This window comes from Pelecanus crispus, chromosome 9 (genome assembly GCF_030463565.1).
Source record: "Pelecanus crispus isolate bPelCri1 chromosome 9, bPelCri1.pri, whole genome shotgun sequence".
Classification (NCBI taxonomy): Eukaryota; Metazoa; Chordata; class Aves; order Pelecaniformes; family Pelecanidae; genus Pelecanus; species Pelecanus crispus.
The window spans coordinates 2,858,854-2,882,929 of record NC_134651.1 but is presented as its reverse complement, the minus strand read 5'-3'; the positions used below and the strand labels follow the sequence as shown (position 1 = coordinate 2,882,929).

The 24,076-nt window shown below is 44.6% G+C and overlaps 1 protein-coding gene across 1 annotated transcript in view; it reads right to left on the bottom strand.

Moving 5' to 3' along the window:
- Positions 1 to 1,272: 1,272 nt before the first annotated feature.
- Positions 1,273 to 24,076, bottom strand: part of IQCJ (IQ motif containing J) — a 110,119-nt gene continuing 87,315 nt past the window's right edge. Inside the window, 4 exon segments of the mRNA XM_075716816.1 lie at positions 1,273 to 1,371; positions 1,968 to 2,118; positions 5,327 to 5,407; positions 6,292 to 6,399. Of these exon segments, the coding sequence (XP_075572931.1) occupies positions 1,273 to 1,371; positions 1,968 to 2,118; positions 5,327 to 5,407; positions 6,292 to 6,399 (439 nt within the window).

Below are 24,076 nucleotides of genomic sequence, written 5' to 3'. Positions count from 1 at the left end.
CACAAATACGTAACTCCCAGCCATACTAGAAAAATGTAAGAAAATATTCCCATCTTCCTTTGCATTAAACAAGTGGGATGTGGAAATGAGATGAGGGGGTGTTGCATTAATACAAAATAAGTAGCAATTCTAGTGTCCAGGCTTTGTTTCCCCACAAATACTTAACTCCCAGACGTCCTCATTTTACCCCGAAAGACCCGAAAGCATTGAAAATGCATCTTTTTCCGAATCAGGTTGCTGATGGAGAACCTGTGAGCACCCAGGAGTTCCCTGCACAGGGTACGAGGGACCTCTTGTGGTGGCCCAGGGCTGGCCCAGCGCTCCTGCGTGCAGCCAGGCTCCAGCAAACGCCAGCTGCAGATGAAAACGAGATCCAAATTTATCTCTCTCATTAATGCAACCTAGCTCGTTTGAGACATGAAGCATTAGCGTATAACCCAATAGTGCAACCTAGTTTATCATCCTGGTCTCCAGCTACGAACGCAAGGCATCTAAAAATAAAGCAGTGCACTCTCAGTAATATTTTATCTAACGCAGCCTGCCTGACCGCGGTGCCACAAAAATAATAGCTGCTGGAAACGGCTCACCTAGCTTCAGCCTGAACCTGGTTCAATGGAGGAAAGAGCCATATCATCCCCATAAGTGCAAGACCAGAGTTCTTAGCACAGAAAAGCGCTGCTGGATCTGCGAGCCTGCCCTGTGCTTTACGTTAGGTGGCATTGCTCCAACTTTGCAACGGGAAGGCAGAGTTAGAATCATGGAATCACAGAGTGCTTTGGGTAGGAAGGGCCCTTCAGAGCTCCCCCAGCCCAGCCCCTGCAGTGCCAGGGACAGCTTTAACCAGCCCAGGGTGCTCACAGCCCCGTCCAACCTGGCCTGGGATGTTCCCAGGGATGGGGCTTCCACCGCCTCTCTGGGCAACCCCTTCCAGTGCTTGACCAGTGCTTAACTTTTGGTAGTTAAACTACCAAACGTCTCTTCCTTGCACAGGGGATCCACCTACTTTAAGAACCCCACTAGCAACGATTTCTAGTTTTTTTGTAGTGAACTCGGAAGCCACCAAATGCTGTCCTGTGACTGGCAGCGAAGCTTCATAGAGCTGACCGATACGCACTCCTAGCAAGGATCCCCATAACCTATTCGCACCTATCCTGCACACCTCAGTCGAAGAGTTGGACACATCCTGCTTTGATTTAGCTCGTCTAACACACACTGTGGCAATTTTGGTCTCCTGTTTTTTTTTTTTTTTTTTTTGTAAACTATTGAATTATTTCATGTGCTCTGCTCTAGAGTTTCCTCAAAACTGATGTATTCTGTCACAAAGCCAAAAGCAATATTTATAGGCACTATATCTATCCGCTGATTTACTGACTGAAAAGATCCCACTCCAGAGACAGTCACAAAGCCACTTGTTTTCAAAAAACGGTCTCTATATTTGAGTTTCTAGTTGAGAGTCACCTTAAAAAGAGAAGTACCACCTCCAGCTGCTAGTCACACAGTCTGCAAGATGGTATGAACATTTCTTCCAAAAATCAAGTTTCATTTTTAATCCTTAGATCAACTCCTCTAAGTCTCTTTTAGGGAAAAAACAAGTTTATTTATAGGAAAAGCACCACAATTTGGTTTTTTGGAGAACACAAAGTGCTAAAAACATGTGAAGATCCCTTCTTTCTGCAGAAGAACACAACACCATTTGGAAACACCTTTTCCCGTCAAGAACACTGCTGATATCTGCTGTGGCCAACACACGATATTGCCGAGATCCACATTTGACACATACAGTCACACATTCAACTGCACCTACAAGAAGCACATCTGCTTGCAGGTTCATTTGAGACGCTACTACTCCCTTAGAAGTCCCTCTTTCATGATTAGCCCATATTTTAGCCTTCATTTATCCCAAGTCCTAGAAAGGAACCCAACAAAAAAGCACCAAATAGGAAAACGGGCCCCAACGCTGTACTCACGGGTGTGCTGCTGTCGGAGAAGGTGTTCATGCTGATGGACCTGCTCATCTTGTCCGAGGAGAGGGACGGCGGCGAGGGGCTGCGCTTGTCCAGCTGCTCGTGCTGTGGCAGGTCCTGGCGCTGCAGGTACTCACGCCATGCTCGCTGGATACTAAGGCAAACACCAAGGCACAAGGTTGGGGGGGAATGCAGCTACAAAAAGGATTTAAAAGTCATAGAATCATAGAATCGTTTAGGTTGGAAAAGACCTTTAAGATCATCCGGTCCAACCATTAACCTAATATTACCAATACATATTCTTGACCGAAGAGGTGGGGTTTGGTGGTTTTCCCTCTTTTTTTTTTTTTTGCACACTTTATTTTCCAATTTGGATAACGATCACACATAACCACTCTCTGTAGGTCTTCTATTAGCCACTACTAGCATAACTTGAGTTATCTGTTAAGTAGAAGCACTTCTTCACTTCAGATCCTGAAACTTCCAGTGTTTTAAATTTGAGACTGTACAGAAGTCAGCAATTGTCTTACATCTTGCAAACAAAGAAAAAAAGATGCAATTATCTGTTTAAAAGAACAACCAGCCTTCAAAATCTTGTATTTATATCAGCTTTCAGATTATAATGTAGACATGGTTGGAAATTCAGAGCCAGACCAGCACCCTTTAAAATCTCCTCCGTCCTGGGTAGCTGCGGACTTAAAACCTCCTCCAAAGCAACGCGCGGGGACTGCGGTAGAAACTCTGCTTCCCAACTCTAAACTTTGACCAAGTTTCTAAAATCTGATGTGAAATTCTGTAAAGAAATTCCATTTTCTGTGCCGGGCGGTAGCTGGGGAGCTGGAGGCTGGAGCGGCTCTCACCAGGTGGCAGTGCCGGACCGCCTGCGCCTTTCTCAAGGTGCCAGGGAGAGCAGGGGAGAGATGCTGGGAATTAAAACTGTGTTTGCAATAGTAATGGCATTAACACAAAGTACGTGGGTGTTTGCACACAGGATGATCTGTGAACTCTGCAGGAAAGCGGAGCTAAATTCTGACCTGAGACTCAGCAGTGCTGCTGCAGTGCAATGAGCTAAAACAGCTCCTTTTAGGATTTTTAAGCAGTTGAGAGTTTATTCACAGGGATATCAAGTCAGTAAAACCTTCAGTGTGTCTGTTAATCAGGTAGGGCACCCTGACCTTTGCTTAAGTTGTTCTCAGCGGTGCAAAACTCGTGTGCTGCTCACCCAGGCAGCTGGGCGGGGAGCGGGTGGGCTTGGCATGCTCAGCACCCAGCCTTGCTACTGGGGTGCTCCCCGGGAGCACACCCAAACCTCACCTGGCCCTGCTCCCACCAGCGGTGCCTGCACCCTGGGCCAGTGTGGAGGGCAATGCTCCCTCCTGAAGGGACCTCACCATGTGCCTTATGGTTCGGACCAAAGGGTCCGAAGACGTTGGCGTGGATTTACGTTATCCTAGGAATACTTACTTTTTTTTTTTTTTATGTTGCCTTTTAACAGTTCAGATGTCATTTCTGCTCCCACCTCCACAAGCCACAAAAGACATTTAGCGCCCGGACACCGCTGAAAAGGCATTTGATTACAGACTGGCACGTCCAGCTTCTTGGCTCCGCAGGAGGAGGATGAAGCTCAACGCCAGGACACCTACAGCTTCTCATTGACTGCCTACAGTGCTGGGAACTCCAGATGGTGGGAGACGCCTCTTGGCATGCAATTCTTCCTGGTCAGGGAACAACGCTCCCAACGCACATGGCATTTTGAACACCTCAAGGTTGAGGAAGTCAAATACATGTATTTTTTTATTTTTTTAGAAGAATACCAGATCAGAAAGACATCAGCATTCATTACAGCCTCACCAGGATAGGTGCGCTGTAGAGCTGCTCAGGTAGGTTAAGTCCTGCGTGGTTTTCATACAGGAGCTTTAAAATGGACAGCAAAGCTCCCAAATGCGCCTGCCAACAGAGGAGCTTTCGGTAAATGCATTTGGCTTTAAAAAATCCCCACATCTACCATACCTCAAACATTTACACTTTGCATTGTTTCAGTTTCAAGCTTTACTGCATAATATATACAAGTGGTATTTACATATTTACATTTACATGCACTTTCTATTTTAAAGCTCGAGAATATACTGAGCTGAAGTCATAACTACCCTTCTAGAAAGCTCTCTGAAAATTTATACTTTCATCAGTCCTATATTTGCATGACTAAAAGACTCTGGCTGGATTTTAATTTGAAACTTCATGTCCTTTTAATATTTTAATATAGCATTAATATTTTAACGTCCTGTATAGGGAGTTAGCTGTGGCTTTTCAACTGAAAGTGAAATTCAGCGTGTCATGTAGCAACACATACAACTCTGTGTAAAGCTGTGCCTGATGTCGCAAAATTTTGCCATGAAGTAGTTGGGGGCTTCAGCGTAAAGATGGACATATTTTTTGATGCCAGTGGATCCACGTTAAACTTTTGCTCTCTGCTGGGAAGCCCAGTGGCACCGTGTTAGCGCAGAGTTGGTGCCAGCTGGATGGAGCTGATGGCTGCACCAGGGCTGGAGGAACAACACTGGAACAGGCACAAAGAGGAGTCCTCTGCTCCAATAGACACATGGGTAAGATTTAAATTATATCCCCAGTGTTACCACGTGTCCTGATACAGCACATCGAGCCTTTTAGAATAACTGACCCCACGGTAAACTATACAACATGTGGGAGATGTATTACAAAGGCGAAAATTATTGCATTTGGAAGTTGGGGAGTTCGTTACCAGAGCACAGTGATGCTTATCCCTTCCTTCCAGGTGATGCAGCTAGGTGTCATCTATGTGCCTTGGCCGAGCGTTAGCAACTGCCTTGCTTTCCAATAAAAATCAGCTTGCTTAGAGCCATACAGCCGTGCTGCACCCCCTGGGCCAGGAACCCTCGTCCCCTCGGCCTTCCATCCCATGCAAACCCAAGGACCGCTCCTTGCGGAGCAGTCCCGTGAGCCACCTGAGGAGCTCTAACCAACCTTCACATTAGATCTCAAAAACGCCACTGAAGAGACTTCGGCTTGCTCTGCACTATACGTCCCTCCACCAGGATGTTCTCTGTATATGTGAAAAATCTAGCAGGTTTTCAAATATTCTATAGTTTCACAGAGGAAATGACAAAGTTATTGCAACTTTGAAGTTTAACATTTGAAACTCAGTTCAAAAAGAACGTTCACATGCACAAAGGTAGAGAAGAGCTCAGCTACCTTGCAAAACTGAGGCTTTTTTATACTTAAAGTTACACAGAAATCCACGATGGACACAGTCTGGGTGCTGTGGTTCAGGAATTGGACAAGCTCAGCTGTGTTTAAAGGCAGAAAAGGCATTCTTTGTTACTTACATTTTCACTTTTGATTCCAAGGGCTGTAAGTTGATATGATATTTTTCGATATTATTTTCTTCATCCATGGCAAGCTGATGGCTACGGAAAAGAAAAAAAAAACCAGGGTTTAACATGTCTCAGCATGATGTTTTTGCAATCACTATGAATTAATTCAGAAATTTTGACAGGAATGCACAAGAGCTGCTCATTATAAGGTATCACTGTCTTTGGAGGAAGGCATTTGGGTCCCCATCTCCAGCCCCATTTGACTGTTAACAAAAAGTACCAATTTGGATCCAGTTTCCAGGTGGGAGCCTGCCTGAGTCTTTGCACTAAACCTTCCAGATGCCACAGCTCCAGAGACAGGCACACCCAGCAAAGAAGCCACTGCAAATAAAAAAACGCTGGCAAATATAATAGATATTCTTGCTAAATTAACTTTCATCCCTGGGGCTACATTTGAAAAGCTGGAGAGTAAAATGGAAAGTAACAATGGTAATGCCGGTAGCAAATGAATTACATCAGCAAGAGCCATACAGGAATATGAAGAAAAAATTCTTTGTAATAAATGATGACCCAGGAATTGGTGCTGCAAACCAATCATTTTCAGAAAGCAATTTTAAAATGATAGAAGATAAAAATCAAGCATCTCGGGACGCTGCTTTGGATGGGACTAGCAACATGAATGAAAGGTCTTCACATGAAAATTGGTAAGATTAGACCCCAACCTGTGGAGTTATTTTGAGACTTTACTGGACACTTAATTACATCATTCAATCAGCAGCAGTTTTCAGACATTATCCTCCTGTAACTAAAAATAAGAATTGTTTATGGGAGAGATGCAAAATCTTGAATATTTAGTATACTACCAAGTGAGAAACATAGCCTACAATGAAGAGACTGCCCCTCAGAAAGGGCTTATTGCCTTATAAAAGCTTTTTCACTTTATCATGCGTGAGATACTGCGGAAATCACACATTTACCTTTGAAGCAAGTCTTTGCCATCATTGACATGTTCCAAGGTGTGCTGGAGCCTTTTGAGTTCTTCCTACAAGGAGAGAAAAAACAGTTCAATGTGCTTATGGGAAGCCCTTGGTTGACATTTGTCGTGGTTTAACCCCACCAGCAACTCAGCCCCACGCAGCTGCTCACTCGTTCCCCCCACAGTGGGGTCGGGGAGAGAATCGGAAGGGTAGAAGTGAGCAAACTCGTGGGTTGAGATAAAGACAGTTGAATAGGGAAAGCAAAAGCCGCGCACGCAAGCAAAGCAAACCAAGGAATTCCTTCCCTGCTTCCCGTGGGCAGGCAGGTGCTCAGCCATCCCCAGGAAAGCCGGGCTCCATCACGCCTGACGCTGACTTGGGCAGACAAACGCCATCGCTCCGAACGTCCCCCCCTTCCTTCTCCCCCCAGCTCTGTGTGCTGAGCATGACGCCATGGGGTGTGGGACATCCCTTGGGGCAGCTGGGCTCAGCTGTCCCGGCCGGGTCCCCTCCCAGCTCCTCGTGCCCCCCAGCCTGCTCGCTGTGGGGTGGGGTGGGGAGCAGAAAAGGCCTTGGCTCTGGGTCAGCGCTGCTCAGCAGGAACCAAAACATCCCTGGGTGATCAGCGCTGTTGGCAGCACAAATCCAAACCGTAGCCCCATGCTCGCTACTGCGAAGAAAATGAACTCTGTCCCAGCCAAAACCAGCACAACATTGGAGATTCCTCCTCAAGCTCAAGATGTTGTGAGCCAACCACTAAACAAAACAGTCCCCTGGGTAATGTCTATGGGGTTGCCTTCAAATTTAGATAACTAAAATAACCATAAAGAAACCAGTGTGTTTTTCAATATGTCCAGCACATAAGTTTGAAAGAAAATATCAGACCTACAAAAATAATAGGCAGAGCAAAAGAGGAAAGTATTCTTTCATGTTTCAGGTGTGTGGCTGTTTTGATTTCAGAGGAGATGGTCTTGGTAAGAAGCAAGTGAGCATCAGCTCATACTTTCAGGCACTTCCCTTTGTTCTGCAATCAAACAGTATTCAGCCTCACAATTGAGATTTACAACCTGATGCCTTTACCAGGGTATTTGCATCAGATCCTGTTTCAATAGCAGAGATATCACAAATTTAACTGCAGATGTATAGCTGGGGTTCCCCGCATCCATGTCAATGTCCCAGGAAGAAAACCTACCCGTTGCGTTCAGCACGGAGATAAGGCTTAAAAAACTAAATTGTATCTGGCTGGCAGGGTTTTATTGTGCAGAAGAGGTGGGAGTTGGGGGGTGGAGGAGAACCTGGTTGCAATGAAGCGTGTGCTCCACGGGATGCAACTACGGGACTGAACTTTCCAAGCCCTTACAGGGCACAATCCCGCAGAGCGCCCTGGCTTCGCCGGGACACGCACACGCAGAGGACACGCACCCAGCCTCCTTAAAAGCTGGGCTGACAAGCAAATGCTGAACCCCTCGACTGCATCCCTGTGATGCGACGCAAAGAGCGTCACCGTCCCGAGATGCAGGGATGTGCCTTCAGGTTTGTGTTTGTACATCAACTGTTTGCTAATTAAGCAACACTGGAAAATGAGAAGTCTATGCAAAACACAAAGATGTTAACTCATGACTTCTTTTAGCTCATTAAGTTGGGAATCAAATGTAAAAGCAAAAGCTACTCAGAGTAAGGAAGGAAGGTAATTTACTTCACACCTACCTTGCATATAGATACAGGATTCCCAGAAAGGCTAAGACCATTAAAAAGGCAAAACAAGGATATTTTCATCTTGTATATCTTATCTGACCGGGGGATGGATCATAGATTTTCATTTCCAATAAGGCTGCTGCAGTCTTCATGAGCACAACAGATCAGGCAGCTCTACCTTCTGCTTTCCCAAATAAAGCTGATTTTGTGAAACAGAGAAATTTTACGTGGCGCTTTTTAATCCTGTACAAGATTCTACCCTGTTTGACATGAAACAAGATCACAGTTGGTAGCTGATTTACTCCTAATACAGCTTTCATTTCTTCCCAGCCTTGGAAGGACTATTACTGCAAAATATGTTTTATGCATAAACTAGATTTGTCAAGATGACAAGTTAGATGTTTCTCCAGTCTTTGCCCCTCTGGGTCTCTAATTGTAGCACCATTTTGTGGACACGCTGCAGCTGATAAAGCACTGCGGTGATTCGGGATGCCTGGCTCTGCTGCCTACTGCTCATCAGCCATTGGAAATAATCCAGTCATGAAGCTTCTTTTTATTTTTGCCTTTTTTTTTTTTTTTCTCCCCTCTTGTGAGGAACATCCTCTTCTGGTATATTAAAACCAAGCAACTTTCAAAATTGTTTTCTTTGAAGCACAGTTCAGTTCAGCAGATAACCTTTTCTTCTCTCATATTATTCCGTTGGTCATTTTTTCAGCGTATCCCAGAGCTATGTACAGTAATTTAGAATGGGAAAACAATTTGCAACCGACTTTATATATAGCTCTGGGTGACAAAACCTGCATGACTTACATAAATCATTTCTTGTGTTTGACATCATTTTCTATTAACCTCAGGGTGAAGACTGAACAAAAAAAAAAAGTAAAAACCAAAATTGGTTGTGACATTTTTGACTATTCAGTCTTTCAATTAAACATCACCGGACAGTCTTTATAAAAGCCGTAATATAAGGCAACTACAGAAGGGGCATAGCAATGTTTGCATAATTGGGAAGAGAAGGAGACATAAAATCTATACTAATTTCAGTTTTGCGTCATTAACCATGAAGTATTGATTATTGCTCCTTGCAACAAAATTTATGAAGCTAGCTATGTTGCTGCGCCCACAGAAAGTGACTCGGCTGCTTTGGCCTCAGCCCCCGGAGCGGTAAGTGATGGGTGGCAGCGACAGCCGGGCTGCTGCTCTTCCAACCCGCAGCCTTAGGAGATGCATCTCCCAGATTACACCAGGAGTGACCCAGCTGCAAATTCGAACTTCAGAAAATTAAATTGGAAGAGATCCATGCTTCTGTTGGAATACATGATGAATTATGATGCCTCTATAAACCTTGTTATAATGTAAACATATTGTAAAATTTACTGCAGCTTTCATTTTCCTTCTTCAGTTGAATACAGACATTAATAGCAATCGGGTAGCTACACACACATAGATACCTAAGGAAGAAAAAGCAATGAAACCTTGAAACACAAGACTGGTGTTTGGAGCAAACTAAAGTGTCTTTTTCTAGTCTTTAACATGTACATTAATTATTTTTCAGCCTGTGGATCTGTACTTTTAGGAAACTAGGCTATTGCCATGACTTAATTATTGCCAGGAGGCCCTGTAACATTATGGGACAGAAAAGACCAAGGGGCTCAAGTCTATAGACTCTCCCCAGGGAGAAGCCCATGTAAAAGAGCTGGTTTAAGCTGCACTGAACAACCCAGAGGTTGCCATAGACTTTGGTCCTTGTTTAGGCGTGCACAGAAATGTCACCTCTCGTTTGACCAGCTGTGGAGATGATGGCAGCCAGCAGATATGGGATCCTCGAGGCAGGGTCAGACGCAGAGGAGCAGAAATCTAAAACAGTCTAAACGCACCAGTCCCTAAATTCATTTTGAAGAAGTCTGTTTCAAAAAACCGCTATTAGTGCAAATTCTAAGGAAAGAAAAAAAATCTGCAGACGTTAACTCATACCTAGATAAATATTCACCTCCAGTAGCAGGCAATGATACTTTTTGTTGCTGTACCCAAAAAATATCCATTCAGGTCAGTGAAGCTATTTATACCCGTGCGTTTGGACTAGCACAGAGAAATCGCAGCAGAGGCCACATATTAAAAATTAATTTTCAAAATCCTTTTTGGACACGCGTGCTGTTTTTTCAGTATCTCTAAGAGGTCCGTAAATTGGTGCCAAATGAATATACAACAGTGCTTCCCAAGAGGTGAGAGAATGGAGATTGGACGAGAAAGCTTTGATTTCAGTAGAACTGCAGCCTAGAAATAGCAGTAAAATAGGTTTGGTTTTCCATTTTGTAATTAAGAGTGAGCGTAGCAGTTATTCAAACATGCCAGCTTTGGGTAGTTCTATATTTCATTGATGTTCTTCCAAATTTTAATCGAAATTCTGTTGAATGGTGATTTTCTATTATGCAGGAAAACTTGCACTTATGTGAGTTTCTTCCTCCCCTTCCTTGCAAATCGCTTGGTGAAACACCACAGTGCCAGTTTGAGATCCTCCTCTTCTGGCATAGAAAGGCCACAGTGACTGGAGAAATCCTACGCCGCAGCGGCACGGTTGCTCTCGCCCCGTCGGAGCAGGGTGCCGGGAAGGGGCTGGAGCACCAGCCCTGCCCAACAGCACCCGGGTGAGATGTGACGGAGCAGAGCACAGCCCAGCTGCTGCCTCGAAGGCAAACTATGTCTCACCAGCCTGCCGGTGCTATGCAGGGAGGGAGATAGCACCCAGAGCTTTAATTTGGAAATATCAATAAAGATCACTGGAGCTTTCAGAGCCGCTCTCTTGCCAGAGAACGCATTAGCTCATCCCATCGTTCCAGAGCTGATGCATTTAAAGACAAACGTATGACAACTTCTCCGTAGCACGGACACAGGCAGGTGCAAGACCGATCGCTCCTTTCCCAGCACCACCTCAGCCAGGGCAAGCGCAGCGCAAGGCAGCCTGAAGCCAGAAACACTGCAATGCCTGCTGCCCTTAAGACAAGAAGCCATGCAGGGTCCGTCCTCTGATCAAAGCCACCTGATGCCTCTTTCTGTCACCTATCAGGAAGCCACTTTAGAGGCTTAAACATTCTCACCTCCTGCCGTTTTCCAATCCTGTTGTCATCGGAGGTGGATACAAGATAATGAAGCGCGCTCTGCTGCTGCTCTCCTCTTCCAGTCCCTCGCACCGGGCTGGGGACAGCACACACGGTGCTAAACCACCTTTAGCACCAGCTCTGATCCGCGTGCCACTTGTACCCCAGCACAGGAGCAGCAGCCTCAGCTGCTTTTCAAACACCCCAGCTGCTTTCGGTTACTGGAAGCAGTCCATTGCCAATGCTGTTCCCAGCTGCTCACACCCAGGTCTGCTGTTATCCCTGTTGTTAAGACTTTGTTTCCCATTTAACAAAGAATTCCCCCCACTTCCTTTTTGTGTCCATGAAGCATCTTGGGGTTTATTCGTTTTATATTTTTTTCTTTTTTTTTTATTTTATTCATTTTCATTTATATTTTGCCTGGTTTTCTCAGGGAAGACCACGGCCCCTCTATTAAATGATGTAGAGTCCATGTTTCAGTCTGACAAGGCCTGTCAAGCAGTGCGTTAATTAAGCCTCTTAGCAGGATACAATGAGTCTAAAGAGGATAGAAAGATCAGGGGCCTTTGTGGTGAAGGCTTTTACTCGCTACTATTTTGGGCAGCCATTCATGGCGGCATGGAGGGGCTGCTCCCGTGGGAAACGCGCTGGATTACACAAGCAGCCCCCTAAACCTCCTGTTCCCTCTGGGCACACAGCAGGGGGGCTGTCCCCAAAGCAGCGTCTCTGGTGGCACCTGTGTGCCCGGTATGGGGGTACATCAGAGGCTCAAGGAGCCCCAGTTTGGGCAGACACGAGACCATCCACATTAATTCCCATTTTAGGGACATGTAGAGTGTTCCCCCATGTTGGGGGCTGGAACATAAAAGCTAATGATACACCCTGAATCCAGTTGGTAATTGAATGTCAGATGGTGACAACTGCTTCATATCTTGGAACATGAAGACACATTAGATGATAGTGGCTTTTGTATATTGGGGGTGGGAGGGGGAAGGTCCCATTTTATTTGCTCTGGCAACCCAACAGAGACCTTGAACACTTCAGCTACGAACGCTCAGGAAAAGTACGTTAGCTGCACCAGATTAGCACAGCTACGAGGGTTCTGTGATCCACAGCTGTCAGAACAATTTGCCAGATCACTTTAAAAAATTGTGCCATCACTAGAGTTACCTAAACCTGCTTAAACAAGTTTCACGTTCAGATTTAGAAACAAAATATGAATTAGTCTCGCTGAAATGGGTTAGTTACTGCAGGGAGACACAACGTGGTCATTCAGGTCACATCCTGTACCCTGGCCTGTCACTGCCCTCCGACGGCACCTTAGGTCTCTCCACCGCCTTTCTTGTGTGCATCTTGTCCATTTAGGTCACAATATCTTCAAGGAAGGGAACAGCTCTTATTTTTTGCTTGTGCATCAGCGCTCTGATCTTGATTAGTTGGAATAGAATGTGGGTATCAACCGCTAATTAACAGCAAATTATTTCAGACTGTTCCATCGCTCTTCCATCAAATACTGCCTGTATTTCCCCTCCATGGCTCACCTTCACTGCAGGGGGACCACAGCCCCTCTGCTACAAATGCTGCTCCTGGTGAGCACAGGGTAAGCGCGTGCAGGCTCTGTCCACACGCTCATCTTTCCAAACAAGACAAAGAAGTTATCAATAAAAACCTCAGGACTGCTCAAGGAAAGAAAGCATCACACTGAACAGAAAATGAGGCTAAGAGTAGGAAACAAAGGGCAGGCATCCCTGAAATGGCTCAAGCTGCGTATGGCCTCAAGCCGCACCAGGGGAGGTTTAGATTGGATATTAGGAAAAATTTCTTCACGGAGAGAGTAGTCAAGCATTGGAACAGGCTGCGCAGAGAGGTGGTGGGGTCCCCATCCCCGGAGGGGTTCAAAAAACAGGCAGACGTGGCACTTTGGGACATAGTTTAGCGGGCATGGGGGTGTTGGGTTGGTGGTTGGACTGATGATCTTAGAGGGCCTTTCCAACCTTAATGATTCCTAGTTTTTATTTTCATTAAAAATAATCCAGCCACCAAGGCAGGAAACGTGAAATGAATTATTCCTCTCCCTTTAACTGGTTTAGTGGTGGACTTGGTAGTTTTAGGTTAATGGTTGGACTGGATGATCTTAAAGGTCTTTTCCAACCTAAATGATTCTATGATCCTATGATTCTATTCTATGAAATATTTCAGGCTGGAAAGAGGTTACCACTAATTAGGGTGCCACTGGGATGGGCATTAAGCATTACGACTGTTCAGCACAAACGAGCGTGCGCGGGTGCTGCAGCAAGGTTTCTGAGGATCTAGCTGACAGATGGGGCACACATGGGAACAGTAGCCATTAGGCAATTGACTCCCACAGTTTGTTGCTCATGTTTCCATTATTCTAGGTACTTAAGAGATACTGCACTCAATACGCATTTTCTTAGTTTACTGATAATTAGGTTACGCTTGTAGAGCCCAATTGCTACAGTTTAGATTATTCTCCCAAAAGAAGGACCACATTGTTTTCCACTCTTCGCCAGCACAGGCCAACTCTCAGGGAATTTTTTCAAAAATAAGTTTCCCACAAGTTTACTAGCTAATATCTTTACAGAATATGGTCTAATTTTCCAAAAGTCCCCTTAGGTCCTCCTTACAATGTGATTCAGTTGACAAGTCTTTTGTGGCTTCTTACTTGCTCAGTTTGGTGTGTTTAGAAATCTGTCATACTATTAGTTTTTTTTCTGTTGTACCACCGGGTTTTTTCTCATCCTGCACACGTAGTGCATATTGATGATGTCTCCACACGTACAGCAGTGGAGCATCACCTACAATGCTAGCACTGAGAAGTCCCTTCTGGCTGAGGGACTTCTTGTCCAAGTACTCCCAAAATCTCCATGCCGATTTGAACTGCTTTCAGATTGACTTCTGAGGTTTACTGTGGGAGTTCAGGATGGAGCTAGGGGTGCACGTTCAGGATCATTTGAATCAGGCTTTCCTGTAACACTGTCCCACAGAGGGGTGGGGGGGGAAATGTTGCAAGAGAAATACGCCAGCACTTCTGCTAGTTTCTAGATTGCCTTCTGCTTTTTGCACCCTGTGCTGTTCAGCACATGGTGTGACCCAACGCAACGGCTAGCCAAGTCCCTCGCCCTGCTCCTGCCTGCTAACCCAGCAGCAGCACAACCCCACCACCCACCCGGGGCTGGCTTGGGTTTCAGAAGCTGGAACTCAATGTTGGGTTGTAGATACATCCCTCAGTCCCTTCACTGAAAACCTAACGAGGCAGAGAAGGAAAAGCTTTTTTAGAGCGGCGAGTTTACTGTTCTGCCAAAGGTAAACTCACTGCAGCATTTCTCAGAGTTTTACTCATTACTGTTCAAAATTCCCAGGGGATGCATTTGCCTCCTATTTCACAGGACACTTTCATCACTTAATAGACGAACTGGTAATATTTTCATTTTCTTCATGTAAAGCCCTCCGTTCCTTTTTATACCCTATGGTCATAATATCTAATTGTTTCTCTACCCAGTCTTGTAAATCGTGACATTGCTCTCTCCTTCCTCATAATTTAATCAAAATAGGGCTCAATAAAAAACTTCATTGACTAAGTGTAAACCCAGCATAGGGAAGAAAAGCAGAAAGTCTTGGCCTTCATATATTTGGACTGAGCTCATGCCTAACCCCTTTGCTGCGATCCTGGCTACATAAGGATGCCCAGGACAGCTGATGTATTAATCCCTCTCATAAGCACGTGTAAACAGCCAGAAGGGAAATGCAGCAGCGCTGGTGATATCTCCCAGGGGACGGGAGCACTCACAAGATGACCTGTTGAGCTCTTCTCCACTTTCCGTGATATCAATACATTTTTCTTTTCCTTCTTTCAGCTCTGCCCTCAGGAAGAGTAATCTATTGCACCATGGCTACAGAACATTATTTCATAGTTACAGCAGCTCTGGAAACCTTGCACAAGGATGAATATCGTTAAAAAGCCAAGTCAGGTTCCTTTTAAAAAGCCTCTTTCTGATGCTGTCACTGAAGTCAGGGCTTTCAATGCCACCGCTTCTGCCTCAAAATACACAAGCTTTTAACTTTTGCCAAGGGAACCAACTAGAGAGAATGAAGCCTCTTGACATCTTGGCTTCTCTGTCACCAAAGTGCTTCTGAAACTACAGCCAGGCTGAACACTGAAGAAAAGGTCTGGAACAACACGAGTGCTATAGGAGACTCAGCAAAGAAAGCATTTCATAGGTTATAGGTCAAGGGAAAAAGAAAAAAAAAAAAAATATACACACAAACACATATATACACACACTGGAATTCAAGTCCATGGCAAGAAAGCCAATTTCTCACTGAAGTCCAGAAATTTTTTGGAGTCAGCTATGACAGCTACCCTACAAGTGACAGCAGGCACTAAATGATTCACTTATGGGATGAGGAGATGCTATAACTATATTTAGGATTTTAATGCCATTTGTATGGGACCTGATGCGACAGTGCAAAACCTGGTGTAAGTCACCACAGCTTCACCGAAGCAGACAACGTGTGTTACATGTTGTCCATATACTTTGCCTTTACTACAGCAACAACCTACACCAGAGCTAGAACTGGTCAAGACAGCAACCAGCATGCTGTGGGAAAATGATTTTTTCAAAAACAAGTTTCCATTTGGAATGAAAACCAACAATTTTGACATGCCAAATGCCATCACACACACTGTTAGAATACCCGCCTTCCCTGCGAGTCCTGGATAGCAAAAGGCAGCCCCAAAATCCCAAGGAGGCATGTCCAGTGCTGGAAAAGCCATGGAGGCAACGGGGCCAAAGCTCACCAGGGCTGACCACCTGTGAACACTGCGCTGCGGAGAGCGAAGCAAAGCCTGATAACAGCATGTTTCAGAAGAAATGAAGCTTTCCAACTCAGTATTGGTTCACGTGGAACGGTACATTAATTTTCAAGAAATGAAAGTAAATGGCAACCCTAGGGTTGTGTTTTGCTTTATGGCACAAAAGCTGCACCTTGGAAAGAACAGCACTGGCCAAATTACATGGGGAATAGTGGGTGAATATTTTTATGGAAATGAGACATATCTGCCCTTAAGTGTCACCAGCAGTCCAAGTTTCCTTATCTTTACCATTACTTTACCCTTCTTCTGAAGGGCTGCAGGATTATGCCTGCTAAAAAGACACCAGTGTTTTGGTCTAACAGTTACTTTACAAAGAACACAAATCTGCACCGAGCCCACTCTCCTGGAAGAAACCCACAGCTTCCATCTCCCTCTAAGGTTTTCATTGCAAATTACAGTTGAGTCCAACTTAATTTTGAGAGAAATATGATGAGATTGCAACCAAACCAGTGTGGATTTCAGCAAGCCAGGAAGGGGAAGGCAGGGGGAAAAATCTGACATGACAGATCCATCTTCTGAACTCCCAGTGGAGATTTTTTCCCCCAGAAAAAGCAAGCAGCTCTTTTTATAGCTTGTGAGCTTATTACTTTTAATGACAACAACAGATGACTGTTTTAAAACTGAAAAGAAATATATTAATCCAATTTTCAGCTTTTCAGCATGTGGTACTGTCTACTAATTTTCACAAAAGAGAAGACTGAGGAACTAGTTTAGGAATTGGAAGGTTACTGTAAAAAAAAAAAAAAGAAATCACACATCTATTACAGAAATGCTTTTCTACACTTCTCGCATTTCTGAAAGTCCCATTTAGACCAAGCAGTATGTATTTGGTCTGTAACCGAGGGCTGCTTTTCAGAAAGCGTGCACAAGTATCTATTACATTGCGCTGTAGCAGCACTTACAAAAGGGTCCCCAAGCCATCAACTTCACAGTGACTGCCTTTGCTTGAACAATGCACCTGCAGGATGTAATGCCAGGACGCTTTGCCCTCCAACATTGCACGTATGGGAATGCCCATCCCTGGGCAGGACAGGTGTCCCCATGCCAGGGCGGTGACGACAGAAATGAGGCAGAAGCATTAAGCAGCTCTGAGTCATAGACTCATAGAATTGTTAAGGTTGAAAAAGACCTTTAAGATCATCCAGTCCAACCATTAACCTACACTACCAAGTGCACACTAAACCAATCAAGGGTAGACTAGACTGAACAATGTCCCAAAGTGCCACCTCTGCCCATTTTTTGAACACTTCCAGGGATGGGGACTCCCCCACCTCTCTGGGCAGCCTGTTCCAATTCTTGACTACCCTTTCCGTGAAGAAATTTTTCCTAATATCCAACCTAAACCTCCCCTGGCGCAGCTTGAGCCCATTTCCTCTTGTCCTATTGCTAACTACGTGGGAGAAGAGACCAACACCCCCCTCACTACCCCCTCCTGTCAGGTAGTTGTAGAGAGCGATCAGGTCTCCCCTCAGCCTCCTCTTCTCCAGGCTGAACAGCCCCAGCTCCCTCAGCCGCTCCCCATCAGCCCTGTGCTCCAGACCCTGCACCACCTTTGTTGCCCTAACGAGTCATAATGAACGTGGATGGGCATGCATGGAGGAGGCTACCGAGGAAGATGGCCCCGGCATGGCCCGGCTCATCAAGCCTTTCCACACCACCTAGCTGCTGTTTATACGGCAGCTTTGTCCTCAGCCACAGCATCAAGGAGCAACGCTAGCTCCCAAAAGGTACCACCAGTTCCCAACCAGCCTGAACATGCAGGCCACCGTGCTTTGCTCCCATTTGCAGGCGTTTGGGACATTGTCGCTAACATGGTCCCTCTCCTGCAAGGCACGTGAGTGAGGGGTGCCAGCACAGTCAGCAGCAACGTGAAATCTCTGGTCGAGGACTGTGGAAAAGAGCAGCCACATCTACAGATTTTAGGTTCATGGAAAAATAGGTGCATTCACAGAAACACTATTTTCTCCGTTATGATGAACTACAGACCGAGCAGTTTTGATTAGGGCCTTAATCTTTATGTATACTGTAATTTCCACCAAACACTCTTGTGTTTGTCTTCAACATGAGAAATAGCTTTTCCATGCTGATAATAATGAAACTACTCACTCATTCTGATGCTTATAACTATGCAAGCACACCAAGAAACCAGCAATCCGCTTATTAACGTGCCAGCTGAGCTGTGCTTGCTAGAGACAGCAAGCGCAAGCTATGCCAGTCTCCATCCCTGCGCTACCTTCCTTTCCATCCCCACCATCTCTTGACCACACAATATATTTCCTAATGCAAGTGGAAAAATCTTTTATATTTAGCAGCCAATATCTGCTCGGCCATAAAGATCATTACAACTGCAGAAACAGAGAAACTCTCCTCCAAAGCCAAATCCCTCCAGCAGGACAGCACCCCCCATCCAGCCAAGCCAACGTCCCTCATCATCCACTCCAGACGTTACATCCCAGAAGTTCAGGACTAACAAAGGACTTGCATTTTTCCATGCAGATCTAACTTTCACAAAGCTTCCTCAGCTCAAGAAGTAAATCTGCATCATACCCATTTTCAGGATGGGCACAATTATGCTAAGAGGCACGCACAAGCCAATTAAATCAGTAGGGAGATTAGCAAAAGGGCTATCTAGGCTAAAGCAAATGCCATGGCCCTTGCTTGGATCCCAACATGGATAGCATTTTAGGATTAAGCTAAGAGCACCCTACATCTGTATATCATTTCCACCTTGCCAAAGCTGAGCCGTAAGCCAGGGAGCCAACATGGGTTCCTGATCAGCTGCTGTTCTCGCACGAGCCAACAGCTCCAACTAATAACCTCTTACAAAACTCATCCGTTTCATCTAGCAGGAATTTTTTTTTTTTTTCTTTTTTCTTCTCTTCAGTCCCCAGCTTGCTGTGTGCAAACTGGATAGCAAATTTATCAAGGTAGGGACCCTGTGCTGGCAGAGCGGTCACCACAGTACAAGGCTACATATACACAGAGCACCTTGCTAAGTTTTTTTTTTTTTTTTAAAAAAGTCCTTCAGAAAGAGACTGTTTATGCCCTGGCACTTCACCCCAATGCAATTGTAAGCAGCCACAGTGCAATTTAAGAGGGGGATCACAGCAGAAATTCCTCTAATTTTTGTAGCACTGCTGGGGACCACTATAAAATGGTACCGAGCTAATTAGACAAGTCATAAAGATGTTCCCTTGGCAATCTCACAGGTGAAATAACCTAATCTTCTACACCCTGCCTTCCTAGTTAATCTCTTGATAAGAGTCATTAACACAATTGTTCAGTCTACTGTAGTCCCTTTCTAAAGTGCATATAATTTACAATCCCATTAAAAAGATGGCCACAGATTAGCCTCAGAGGCAAATTACAAAACTATTCAGTTGTGGTTTTAGCACATTAGCTATAGCTATATGAATCCTGGAGAAAAAAAAAAAAAGTCACAGAACATAACAGGCTTCAGAGCAAGTATATGCATCAAAACCCACCTATCTAATTTTCTGCGTAAAAATTAAATATAATTGCAAATTGTGGGATACTCTGTTCCGTGGCCGAGCAACCATGAAGACTTTTTTTCTTTTGTTAATAGCAAGAAAAAGCCACGAGTGCTAAAAGAGCGCAAAAGGTATACAAAGTTCTTTCATTTAAAAAGCTAGGATTTAGTTACTTCACAGCTTATGCTAAATTTCTGCTGCTATTCAGTATTCAAGTTATTTCTGTTATGTAATTTGAGGTGCTGGAAGATGCTAAGCATTGGGTGTTTCAACAGAGCGGAAAGAGTGAAGGCACTGGACCTTGTAAAAATATAATGAAACAGATGTTTGCTGTTTTTCTCTATTTATGCTTCTTAGCATCAACTTCTAAACTCCAGCATGTAGAAGCTTCCAATATTATCTACTTCTTCTAATACTTCCAAGCTTCCAATACCACCTTCAGAAGGCTCACTTTCATCCAGGAAAGTGATTAGGAGATTGTTTCAAAAAAAAAAAAAAAAAAAAAAAAAAAAAGCAGCGGAGTACTCCAGCTTTGTCTGGGCTTCTCCACAAACTACACAGGTCCTGAACAAAATGCTTGACGTAGACTCCAAATGCACAAGTACTGTGAAACATCTCCCACAACGGAGCCGTGGACCTGACTGGCATCTTAGGACAGAAACAGCTCAGGTGAGATTTTTTTTCACAGGATGCAAGAAAAGGCACTCAGATCCTGTTAGTTTTCAACAAAATGTAGGCATTTGAGCACTTTGGAGATTAGAAAACAGGATTTTCAGAGTTTAACATTATTGAGCTTCCCAATGTAAATAAAAGGCCTCTCATTCTTGTGTTTCCAGTCCCTCCTCATCCTTCAGTAGGACTTAACCTTCCAAATGCTCTCCATTTGGTTTTTTATCTTTCGCAAACAATAATCAGGTGGGGAATTCAGATCATCACAAAATTGGGCAGCAAATATTTCTAGTTTGTAAAAGAAGCCCCCTCATATTTCTACTCCAGCCGTAGGGAGGCTTGAAAACAGCATGCTAAAAATGACAGTTCTTCCCAATAAACATCTTTTAGGAGGAAGCGCGAGGAGTCTGTGCTGTGTAGGAAGCAAAGGCTGTCTTTCCAAGCTTTTTCGTGAAGGTGTGCATCGCTGAGAGTCAGAGCATGAAAACAGCCTGTCCGTGCCGCAGCCCTTTGGAGCAAGAGGAAGAGTCTGGCTGTGACCACCACGGACCAAGGCAGATGGAGCAGAGGCAGGCGGCGGTGGTGGGCAGAGGTGGCAAACTCCTTTCAAAATCTAGGCTGGAACCTGTTTTGAAAAGTTCATCCTAAGGTCAGAGGTTGGTTCAAGCCTCTGCCCCTCCTCAGAGCTGTCTGACACTAGCAAGATGCCTGCAACTCTGAAAATATTTAATGACAAGCACACGCAGGAGTCACATCGCTAACCTGGAGAGAAATAAAATAACACTCCCAAGCTTTATATTATAGGCAAAGCGACAGCAACCGCCGATGTAAAGGAGGAGGGATCTATGGCAGTATCTGCTAGGTTCAGAGGTTGCTCCTGTTTGAGCTCCTGAGGAGTTAAATCTAATTTCTCATATACTGCAGATATCTAAAAAGATGTTTTAATTGAAGGCGGTTGCTTAGCAACCGCATCCCGTGTGCTGCAGCAATGCTTTTCACCTGGAGCAGATAAACATCAGGATAGCACTTTACAAATCTGATTAGCAGCAATGAAATAGCTGCCTACAACGAGCTGCAAGTGCTTTTCCAGAAGTTATGCTTCTAACCTGATACCCATCAGCATGGAAAACCCAAAGAAACTCATTTGCAGGTTAGAAGAGCTCTCTTCTCCTCTTACCCAGCAAATGTTTCGGTCTGCTTCTCACAACTGGAGCTTATCAGGAGGGAGATAGCATTGGCAGTGTTTTTCTTACTCGAAAGATTTCGCTGGCGTTGAACACATAATGATAAAATACTAGAGTACTTGCGATCGCGCACAGATGTTTTTCTGAACAGGCCTACGATTCTTTGAAAAGCATCAGAAAAAGCACATTTCCAGACCACAGAGAAAAAGATCTCCTCATAACTTTTGTAACTGGACATTACTGTTTGAAGACTGCTGCTCTACTAGCCTTTACAAGCTGTTTAAGAGCTCGTTATTGGTACTACTACTGCGTTTCTAACAAATAACATTAAGCGCTTGAATAGCTCACTTTCCACATCTCTGCCTTATAATGTTAGTATAAAAGTTAACATTTATACATTACTTCTGTCACGTTCAGTGATCAGCTTTGTCGGGGTCTAATACGTGGTGACCAATTAAGCATTTAAGATTCAGAAAAGATTCGTACGCATTTTCCCGTCCACTGCAAGTCAGCTACGTGTCCCAGCCACGACCAGAATGCGATCTGCCAAGTAAAGGCTATTCTTGTTGCCTTTATTATGTTCCCAAAACCCCTAATACCACACGCAGAATAGCAGGCTACAAGCCCCCAGAGATCTGTCTATTTGAATGCTCGGAGCCATGTGTGTGAGGCTCACTTCTCAGGTCTCTAGCTACCTTCAGAGGGTTGTTCACCAGCAGCACTCCAGCTTACGGGGTCGGGAGCAGCCTGGCTTGGTACCACGGGGCCAAGAAGGGGCAAAGGGGGCTGGAGGGAGTGCGAGCTTGTAATCCAGGCAGCTAGCTGAGGAGCAGGGGACATTTTTCACCAGCCTTGACGTGTCAAATACCAAACCAACTGCAAAAAAGAGCTGCCAGGAAGGTCAATGGTTCCTTGAAAGATACAGAAGAACTATGCCCTGGGGAAGTCCCAGGAGAGGGTGTGTTGGGAGGGTTTTCAAGGCACGTTTCAATCACCCAGCCTGGATTTGAACACCTAACCACCACAAAGGTCCCCGTTCAAAAAAACCCCTTCTGCTCCAGCTGGTACTTGAGCATCTGCCTGGATTTTTTATGTTAAATAGGCCTTGGAAAAACATGTTAACTTGCTGTCTAGGATTAGGATGAAGTTCAGCACGTGGCAGAAGTCTGTCTTAGTGTTACACGTACCAAGCTCCAGCCTTCACTACGAGAAGTAGAGCCTGGGCTTTTGCCTCTCCCAGGGTGAGTCACACAAACCCTCAGCTGGTGTTGCAGGAGTGGGCTACAAACTCTGCTTTCTCTTGGCAAGTACTCTTGAGATTGCCTTTGACTTAGCATCTCCATATCACAGCACAACTATTGAGATACACAGCAGGGCTCTGTCACATCTTCTAACATCACTCCAAAGTACCGAGCCAAGGACATCCTTATTGGAGCTTGGCTGCAGTTACTGAGCTATTTGCTGAAGTCCAGATTCTAGAGGGCTGTTACTGTAATGTAGACAAAGTACTAATTAGCCTGGGCCATAGAGAATTTGTCCCAAATGTATTCTTTATCTGCAGGATGAATCATGTTGAATCATTAGTTGTAAACCACATGAATCAATGAAACTATAAGCCAGTTTCCTCTTTTCCATTTAATCTCCTTGATAACTCTCTGTTCTTTGTTATTATTCCTTGGTTTAGATCTTCATTCTTATCTCAACAACTGGCAGAGCTAGTAAACAGTTGAAAAATGAGAGACAGGGCAGTTTTCTACACACCTGACACTAGGCAAGTGAAGCACAGAGGAGTAACTTAAGCTGGTTGCCAGGTTTGAATGCCTCGTCTCATGACAATATGGTTGCAATGCTTTACATAAGGATGCTGCTATTTGACAGTTAAAAGGAAGTTAAAGTAATATTTGGAAAATTCCGTCCTTGAGCTACTGAGTAGAAAATAAAGATAGCCAAAGGAAATTCTTTCCCTCCTCAAAAATAAGATCCCATAGAGCTGCCTTGGTTTTGACCAGAGTATTGCCGGCAAGATATTTGGACACCGACATTTTGCGTTTTATTTAGAAAAACTGGAAGAAAGTCATCCACCTAAGATGGAAGCAAAATTTACAGCCTTATGTAGTCATGCAGCCCAGACAGCTACACCCAAAATATGTCCTTCTAATTATAAATCAAGCAATCAACACTTGTATTTCTGGATCTAAGGAGCTCTGGTAGGGCCAAGAAGAGGCTCCCTTCCCTCTTTGCCATCTTCAGACTTGATTAGCCATGGGCAGGCATAGGAAAGTTAAACCATTGCACTTCCCTGTAGCATCACGAGTTTCTTGTGGGCAGGTTGAAGGGGTGGGGTGATGCCCTGGTTGGACCCATGACAATGTCTACGTTAACAAGTAGCAGGATAGAACAGGAGCAGGTCTGCATGGCAAAACCAATGGTCTGATAAGGATTGGGGACATCAACAACCTTGTCCTAGGGGCAAACACCCATCAGTGGCTCTGAGCTTGGCTCCATCCACCACAGATACAGTTTGTGCAGTGCGAGATGTTCTAAAGACAGTAAAAGAGCGCAATTGGGAAATTTGTTTCAAAGACCCTCTCCTGATCCAAACTAAAATGCTAATATAGAGGCAGTGGTGTCAATCTAACATCCTGTTAGGTTTACATAGGTCTGAGGCATCAGGATGCAGAAGATTCGTAAAATCAACAGATAGCATTTGGAGCTAAAATAATAAATACTTTTTCCTCGGTGGTAGCACTCCAAAGT